Source organism: Cinclus cinclus, chromosome 30 (genome assembly GCF_963662255.1).
Source record: "Cinclus cinclus chromosome 30, bCinCin1.1, whole genome shotgun sequence".
Lineage (NCBI taxonomy): Eukaryota > Metazoa > Chordata > Aves > Passeriformes > Cinclidae > Cinclus > Cinclus cinclus.
The window spans coordinates 1620165-1628720 of record NC_085075.1 but is presented as its reverse complement, the minus strand read 5'-3'; the positions used below and the strand labels follow the sequence as shown (position 1 = coordinate 1628720).

Genomic DNA, 8556 nt, shown 5'->3' with positions numbered 1-8556 from the left:
GGCTCCCTGCTACTGCCGGACCCCGACTACTGCTACCGGGGGGACACTTCGGGGGTCACCGTTTAATTCGGTCTCGGCTGCCGTGGCGGGGGGACACGCTCGGGGGGCTCCGTGGGGTGCGGGCCGGGCCGTTCCTGTCCCGGGGCAGCCGCGATTGGGTGCTCGGTACCGATTCCTACCGGGAGGAAAGGCGGAGGTACCGGCTCAGTCTCGGGCGGCACCGGGGATCACGGGAAGGGGGGGATACGTGGGGGAGGGGGGGGTGCCCGGGGCGCGGATTGGCGGCGGCGGGGGCGCAGGGCGGGGCCGGCCCGGTGGAGCCATGACGTCACCGCCGCCGCCGGTCCCGCCCCGGTCCCGGTCCCAGCCCCGGCCATGCCGTGCCGGCCCCGGCCCTGGCCCCGCCGTAGCCCCCGGTGAGTCCGGTCGCTCCGTGGCGAGGGGCAGGCGGGGGAACCGGGGGGTCGGGCTGCTCCTCGGGGATACCGGAGGCGGGGCGCGGGGGCATCCGTGATCTCTGGGCGCCGGATCGTGCCGTGGGGGGGTGGGGGTTGAGCCCGGGGGACCGATAGGGGTGGTCCGGTCGGTGGCGTTCCGCGTGTCCCTGGTGCCCCCCGGTGCATCCCCGTTGTGTCCTCGGTTCTCCCCGCTGTCCGCGGTGCATCCTGGGGTGTCACCGCTGCCCCCGGAGCATCCCGCCTGTCTCTGAGGTGTCCCCACTGTATCCTGGCTGTCCCTGGGGTGTCCCCACAGTGCATTCCGGCTGTCCCCAGGGTCACCAGTGCATCCTGACTATCCCTGGTATGTCCCCAGTGTCTCCATTGCACCCAGGCTGTCCCTGGGGTGTCCCCAGTGTCCCCAGTGCATCCTGACTCTCCCTGGGGTGTTCCTGGCGTCCCCGCTGCATCCTGACTGTTCCTGGTATGTTCCGACTGTGTCCTGACTGTCCCTGAGGTGTCCTCAGTATCCCCGCTGCATCCTGGGTGTCCCTGGGATGTCCCTCACTGTCTTTCATCTCACCCGCCGGTCCTCAGTGTCTCCAGTACACCCCAGCTGTCCCCTGCGTATGTCTCTCCTGTCCCCACCACATCATAACTGTTCCCAGTGTCCCCACCGCACCTCTGGCTGTCCCTGCGCGTCCCTGTCGAGTCCCAGCTGTCCTCGATGTGTCCCTGCACCCCGAGGCTGTTTCTCTAGCACATCCCACTTGTCCCCGGTGTATCCCGGCTGTCCCCAGGGTGTCCTTGCTCTCCCTGCTGCATCCTGGCTGTCCCTGAACTGTCCCCAGTGTGCCCTGGCTGCCCCCAGAACAGCTCAGCAGGGTTGGGGGCACTCGGGGCTGTCATCCCCTATTCCTGGGCTCAGCATGGGGACCCTGGTGCGGGGCAGGCCAGGGCCAGCCTGTCACAGCCACGCTGGCACGTCCTGGGCTGCGGTTTGGGCACGTGCCGTGTCCCCACGCCGTGTCCCCACAGCGCCCGGGGCAACGGGGACCAAGTGACTGTGGGGTATTGGGGAGGGGACACGGGCTCTGGGTGGTCCTGGCTGTGCCAGAGCCGTGTCCCCCTCCCCACAGGGACCCTCGCGCTGCCCCCGCGGGGCCCCACGCTGGGGGAGGGGATGGCCTCGCTGTCCATCTGTCGGGGCCCCCCCCCGGCTGTCCCTGCCGGGGGCTTGGGGGGGCCGCGGGCTGTTCTTCCCCTCCAGACAGAGCCTCACTTCCCCCCGTGATGCAGCCGGAGCCGCCGGCCCCGGGGCCGCTTCCTGCGCGGGGGGCAGGCGAGGGGCCCACGGGCACCTCAGGGACAATGGGGACCACAGGGACCCGCGTGGGTTCGCCCCACGGGCTGCAGGGGACGGGGACAGCGTGTGCGAGGTCGGCCCATGCCCCTTACACCTTGCCCTTGTCCCTCCATTAACGCAGACCCTCTTCTTGTCCCCCTCTACTTGTCCCAGACCCTGCTCTTGTCCACTCCGCTCTCCCTCATTCTGTCGAGCCCCCTCTCCCCGCCTCGGTGCCGTGGGGTTCGGGTGAACCGGGGACGCGTGGCCCCGTGTGAACCCCAAAACCCCAAACCTGCCCCTCGAGGGGCGGGGGGTGGAGGCCACGGCCGGGGGTCACGGCTCGGCTCCGGGTCTGCAGCCCCGGGGGGCTCGCCGAGGGGTCCCCGGGCTCCGGGCGTCCCTCCAGAGGGTGCGGGATGCCCTGCGGGGATCCCTCTGTGCTCTGCCCTGTCCCTCCGGCGGTCCCCGGTGCCGAGGGATGATTCCCGGTGTGCCGGTGCCGTCGCTCCCGGGGGCCCCAGCGCCGGTTCCCCGGGGCTGGCTCTGGCGGAGCCGCGCACCGGGGAAGGCGGTGGCTCCATCCCAGCTCCTCCCCGGCCGCGGCGGGAAGGCGGAGCCGCCGCCACCGCCTCCCAACAATAGCCCGGCCGGGCCGGGCCGGGATGGAATCGCCGCCGCCGCCGCCGGGACCTGCCCCGGGCCCGCTCTGAGCCGAGACCGGCGGCGCCGCCGGGAGCCCCGGGCGTGAGTACGGGCCGGGGCCGGGGCTCAGTGCAGGGACGCAGTGGCACCGGCGGCGGGGGGAGCCCGGGGTGGAGCGGGGGGTGTGCGGCGCTGGGGGGGCCCGTCTGAACCCCGGGAATCCTGTGCACCGGGGCTGCGCATGCCGGTGCCCTGGGACCGGGGTCAGCCCAGGAAGTGCTGCATATCCCGGTACCCCGGAGGTGCTGCACAGCCCAGCGCCCCGGGGCTAGTGCCGGTTCCAGTCCCGGTGGTCCTCCGCATCCTCGTGACCCTGTGCTGGTGACGGTCCCGGTCCTTGGGGCACACCGGTGCCCCAGGGCCGATGCCGGTTCCAGACCCAGTGGTGCTGCACATCCCGGTGCCCCAGGGCTGGTCCTGGTCCCGGTCTCGGTCCCGGGCGTGCTGTGCATCCCGAGGCCGATCAGCTTCCCCTGTACCACGGGGAAGGAGGTGGGCAGCAGGAAGGGTCCCTGTGGTGCCGGTGGGGTCAGGACTCGGCCCTCAGGGCTCCGTCACCCTCCTCAGCACAGTTCTGTCCGGCAGGTGACACCGCACAAGGACGGGGCTGGGGACATCCGAAGCCAGGTAAGAGAGGGCTGGGCTGTGCAGGGCCTGGGGGTGCCTCAGGCCAGGTGCCATCGGCCAGGGGCCAGCAGGGACCCCGTGGTGATGCGTGTCCCCCGCAGCAGTGATGTCGGAGAGTGTGGCCGAGGCGCAGGGAGGCGGGAGCCCAGCAGCGCCGGGCGAGACGGGCACCAGCCATGAGCTGCTGCAGCGCCTGCGGGAGCTGGAGGTATGCAGGAATGAGACCACCAGGACACAGGACGACTGGGCAGCTGTGGCTGGTGCCACCAGGCAGCCGTGGCCACTGAAGCCATGGCTATGGCCACTGTGCAGCCAGTGCTAAGAGCCAGCTGTGGCCGGTGCCATGGAGCCCATAGTCTGGACACCATGGTGATGGGTTGCACTTTCCAGCTTTCCATGGCCCTCGTGTGCCACTGCTCCTGGGGCAGCCCCATCCTGTTATGTGTGGCCTTGAGTCCCACCAGGACACAAAGGGTCTGCTTCTTGCCACTGTGTCCCCCTGAGCTGTCCCTGCTCTGTTCTAGGCAGAGAACTCAGCCCTGGCCCAGGCCAATGAGAACCAGAGGGAGACATATGAGCGCTGCCTGGATGAGGTACTGGAGAACACCCGCACATGAAATACACATGTGCACACGTGTATCCTGGGCCATGAGGCTGTGTGTGCCATGTGCCCCACTCCAGACCTCCCCTCTCCTCCTCAGGTTGCCAACCACGTTGTGCAGGCGCTGCTCAACCAGAAGGTAGGTGGCAGGAGGGCATCAGGGGGCTGGGAGGATGCTGAATGGCTCCGTGGGTCCTGGCTGACCCCCGTACCCTGGCCAGGACCTGCGTGAGGAGTGCATCAAGCTGAAGAAACGTGTCTTTGAGCTGGAGCGGCAGAACCAGGTGCTGAGCGACCTGTTCCAGCAGAAACTACAGCTCTCCACCGGGTCTCTCCCCCAGGTGTGCATCGGGGCTGGGGGCTGGCATGGGGCAGCCCCTCCCCCAAAGCTTAACTCAGAATCTCTCCTCTCCAGCTGCCACTGCACCCGGTGCCAGTACCCCCAGATGTCCCAGTCACCCCCCAGACAGCCTCTGCTGAGCAACAGCCCCCCCCGCTGCTCCCTGGCCTCTGTCTGTCCCTGCCTGAGGTGGGTACCGGTGTTCTCAACCCCTTCCTGTCCTAGTGTGCCGTGCTCTGGGCTGTGTCGCCCCCTTCCCCATTGTCTTTTCCCAGTGTGTGGTGTCACCAGGCCTGTGACACGTGGTTTCCCAGGCCCACGGTGTCCTCTCCTCTTCCCCTTCCTTGATCTGTGGTGTCCTCATCTGTGTGCCTATGGCACCATATTTTCAACAAGGTCCCTGTGGTCCCTGTGGTGTCACCTCTCCAGGTCCACGGTGTGCACCTCCCCAAGCCCCTCCATCTGTGATGTCTCTGGCTCTGAAAGCCGTTTCCTCAGATGTCCCTGTCCCCATTGTGTCCCCATCCCAAAGCCTAATGTGTCCTTCTGTGCGTTTCCAGAGTGTCCCACTCTGGTACCAGGGGGCTCAGGGCCAGGTGCTCACAGGGTGACACCTGTCCCCACAGGTGCTGCCACCAGTGCCATCGGGCAGCCCTGGCCTCAGCCCTGGTGCCCCACCACTGGATGCCCTGTCCCCCTTCTTCAAAAAGAAAGCCCAAATCCTGGAGGTGCTGCGCAAGCTGGAGGAGACAGACCCACTGTTGGGGCCCCCTCCGGCCTCCCCCGGCTCCCCCGAGCCCTGCGCAGCCCTGGGTTGGCCCCCTTGCCCGCTGCGGGGGTCGGGGGCTGCGGGGGGCTGGCGGGGGACCGAGGGCAGCCCCTGCTCCTCGCCAGAGGAGGGGGGGCCGCCGCGGGGGGCTCTGCTCAGCGCCTTGGCCGAGCGGCTGCTGCGAGGTGAGGGGGGGGGCTGCTGCCGGCGCAATGGTGAAGCCCCCGGGGGACCCCCCCGGCAGCGGCGCGGGGAGCACCCCGCTTTCCTGGGACTCTACACGCCGGGTGAGGAGAGCCCCGAGGGGGGGTTCACCCCGCTCTCACCTGGGGGGGTCCCCAACCCCCTTTCCTCCCCCACCAAGGTGCTCAAACTGCCGCCCCCCCCCGGGGGGTTGCGCCTCAGCCCGCAGCTCGCCCACCCCTCCAAGATCCCCTGTCGCGGCGCCCACCCCGAGGCCTCACCGGCGCTTAGCCGCCGCCCATCCCCCGATGCCCCTCCAGAGCCCGGCTCCAGCGAGCCCCCTGCCTTCCCCCACCCCCGCACTTTCGAGGCGGTCGAGCAGCCCCCCGGGCCACCGGGATCCGTGGCCGGCGGGGAGCGGGCGGCCGCTTCCCCCCCCAGCGCTCGCCGCGGCACGGGGGGCTCGGCCCCCTGCCGCCGCCCTGGCAAGAAGCCCCCCGAACCGGGCTACCTGCCCTTCAAGGAGCGCCTGGCCGCCCTGGGCAAGCTGCGGGGGGCTGAGGGCCGCGAGCCACCTGGCCCAGGGCGGCCCGAACGGGGCCATGGGGCCGAGCTGCGCCCTCCACCCCGGGGGGGTTTGGGGGGCAGCCTGAAGCACCCCGAGCCAGCGCACGGCGCGGAGCCCCTGGCCCGCTGCTACTCCTCTGGCTCCATGGGCGACCCCGGCAAGGCGGGGGGCAAGGGGCGCCCCGGCACCGGCCGGACCCCCTCGCGGACCCCCCCCACGCCCCCTGCCAAGACCTCCCGCAGCCCTCACGGCAGTCCCACCAAGCTGCCCACCAAGGCGGGCAAAGCCGGGGCACCGCGGGGCGAGGAGCCCTCGGGCTCCAAGGCGGGAGGGGGTCCCCACAAAACCCCCGCAGACCCCGAGCCCACGGGGCCGGCACCGAGCGCCGTGGGGCACTCGGCCATCGAGGAGAAGGTGATGAAGGGCATCGAGGAGAACGTGCTGCGGCTGCAGGGGCAGGAGCGGGCGCCGGGCGCCGAGGCCAAGGGCAAGGCGGCCGGGCTGGCGAGCTGGTTCGGGCTGAGGCGCAGCAAATTGCCGGCGCTGAGCCGGCGCGGGGACGGCGGGCGCGGGCGCGAGTGGGCTGGGACCCCCGCGCCCCTTCGCCGAGAGGTCAAGTTGGCCGCCCGAAAGCTTGAAGCCGAGAGTCTCAACATCTCGAAGCTGATGGAGAAGGCGGAGGATCTGCGGAAGGCGCTGCGGGAGGAACACGCGTTCCTGCAGGGACTGGCGCTGGAGAAGGGGCGTCCCCGCGGGCCCCCGCGAGGCCCCGGCCCCCTCCCCGTCATGTACCAGGAGGTGACGGCCGAGACCTTCATGCAGCAGCTGCTGGACAGGTCAGTTCACGCCTGGGTCTCTCCTCGGGGTAGGGGTGAGGGTGGGTTGTCCCGTGAACGTTGCCTCCCCCCAGGGTGGACGGGAAGGACGTCCCCTACGAGACGCGCCTGGAGCACAAGCGGGAGCTTTGTGACCTCCGGAGGGTTCCCCCCGACGCCAAAGAACCCCGGCTCTGCCGCCCGCCCCGCAACGGCATCGTGGGACACCTGCGGGAGCCCTCGGACAAGGTGAGGATCCCCCTGCAGCCCCCAGGACCCCGCTCCAGGGGGGACCCCGCAGCCATTTAACCTCTGCATCCCCGCAGGTGCCTGACGTGGGGCTCCGGGATGAGCTGCCGTCCGACGAGAGCTTGTCCGAGTCCGGGACCGCGCAGCATTTCGCTGGTGAGGGGGTGATGGGGAGGTTATGGCGGAGAGGGCGCACCAGAGTGGGCTGCCCCGCACTGATCCTTCCCCTTGTGCCGCAGCCTGTGGGTCTCTGACGCGGACACTGGACAGCGGGATCGGGACCTTCCCTCCCCCCGACTATGGGGGGGTCCCCGCCAAGAGCACCCCCAAACCGCGGGGCCGCCCGGAGCCGCTGCCCGGGGCCGTGCCGGCCGCCGTCACCAAAGTGCCGCGCAAGGCCCGGACGCTGGAGCGGGAGGTGCCCAGCGCCGAGGAGCTTCTGGTGCCTGGAAAACACCGGAGCGCTCGGGGCTGCCGCCTCCCGGCCCCCCCCAGCTCGCACAGCCACCACGCTGCACCCCAAGGTGGGCGTCCCCCGCTCCGTGCCACCCTCTTTAAGGTGCAACGGGGGCTCGGCCCCACGGTGGGGAGGTGGGGGACGTGGGGGCCCTGCAGGTCAGCACTGCCCCCGTTTTTCCCCACAGACACCGGGGATGATGCCAGGAAGCCGCGGCGCGTCCAGCAGAGCAAGAACTGGACCTTCCCCAACGCCAAAGCCTGCGGTGCTGCTGACCCCTTCGTGTGCCCCCCCGGGGGGCTGGAGGGGCTGCATCGACCTGTGCAGGTAAGGGCAGGTTATGGCATCCCTGAAATCCTAGAGTACCCCAAAACCTTGGTTTGGGGTCCCCAAAACTCCAGAGTAAGGACACTGAAATTCTGGAGCAGGACCCCAAAACCCTGGCTGAGAGACCCCAGACCCTGCTGTGGGGATGGAGAAGCCATGGGGAGAGGATGTAGGGGGGGACACTCCCCAGAGTTCTGTGATCATTTGCCACATCCTCATGTGCCCTGTGGTGGGGATGAGATTTAAAGTGGCCATCTAATGTTTTGGTGGAGGGGCGCAGAGGCTCCTTGCCAAGGGGAGTGACAGACGTGCGTGTCATGTGGGCAACCCCCCCTGCCCACACTGTCCCTCCCCAGGCCCCTGTGTGCAGCCCGGCGGGGCATCGGGGGGCATCCCCAGAGGCCCCCCCACCACTGCCCCCTGCCCTGAGCGCTAGCAGCAGCCGGACCCCCAGCGCCTCCGATGTGGGGGATGAGGGCAGCACGGAGGCACGGTCCCGGGATGGGGGCCACGGCCCCGCCGGGCTGGAGCACTCCGAGTCCCTCAGTGACTCGCTCTACGACAGTCTCTCCTCCTGCGGCAGCCAGGGCTGAGCTGCCCCGGCGCTGCTCCCACGTCTTCCACTCCCTCCCCGCTGCTCCCCGCTCCTGCTCTGAGAGTGCTGCCTGGATTAGGAGTGTCCGGTGTCCTGTCGCTCCCTCTCCCGGCTCTCTCCGATGGTGCTATGGCCCTGTACAGCCCCCGCTGATGGGTTTTTAACTCAATAAAGCCACCCCCCGAGCCTGGGTTATTTATATACATGATGGTGCAGCCGTTGTGTCCCCGCGCCCCAGGGAGGGTCAGATGGATGGATGGACACGGGGAATGGAAAGAGGGGGACGAGAGTTTGGAGTCTGAGCGATTTATTGAATCATCCCGGTGTACAAAGAGCGGAGATGGCGGGGCTGGGAGCGCTGGGAATGCCATGTCCCCACGGCCCCCTCCCAGCACACATTCATTTCTTGGCACTGGTGCTGAAGGGGAGGCTCCACCAATGAATTTGGCTGAGGGGGGGTCCCACCAACAATCCCCCGGGGGCTGGTTTTGGGGCCTCGCGGCCTCCCAGGGAAAGGAAACACCTCAGGTGGGGCTGA

General features: G+C 69.5%; 2 protein-coding genes across 2 annotated transcripts; one reads left to right on the top strand and one right to left on the bottom strand.

The window, feature by feature from the left end:
* Positions 1–9: 9 nt before the first annotated feature.
* Positions 10–1988, bottom strand: LOC134054839 (uncharacterized). The gene is made up of 4 exons (XM_062510832.1): positions 1948–1988; positions 1720–1847; positions 248–665; positions 10–175 (listed from the first exon to the last, which is right to left on the bottom strand). The coding sequence occupies exons 1-4, from the start codon at positions 1986–1988 to the stop codon at positions 10–12; spliced, it is 753 nt and encodes a 250-aa protein (XP_062366816.1).
* Positions 1989–3220: 1232 nt separating this feature from the next.
* On the top strand, positions 3221–8159 carry NCKAP5L (NCK associated protein 5 like). Its single transcript, XM_062510831.1, has 11 exons — positions 3221–3322; positions 3639–3707; positions 3816–3854; positions 3937–4056; positions 4131–4244; positions 4682–6411; positions 6486–6639; positions 6717–6795; positions 6879–7181; positions 7284–7423; positions 7780–8159. The coding sequence occupies exons 1-11, from the start codon at positions 3221–3223 to the stop codon at positions 8014–8016; spliced, it is 3087 nt and encodes a 1028-aa protein (XP_062366815.1). The 3' UTR covers positions 8017–8159.
* The last annotated feature ends 397 nt before the right edge of the window (positions 8160–8556 follow it).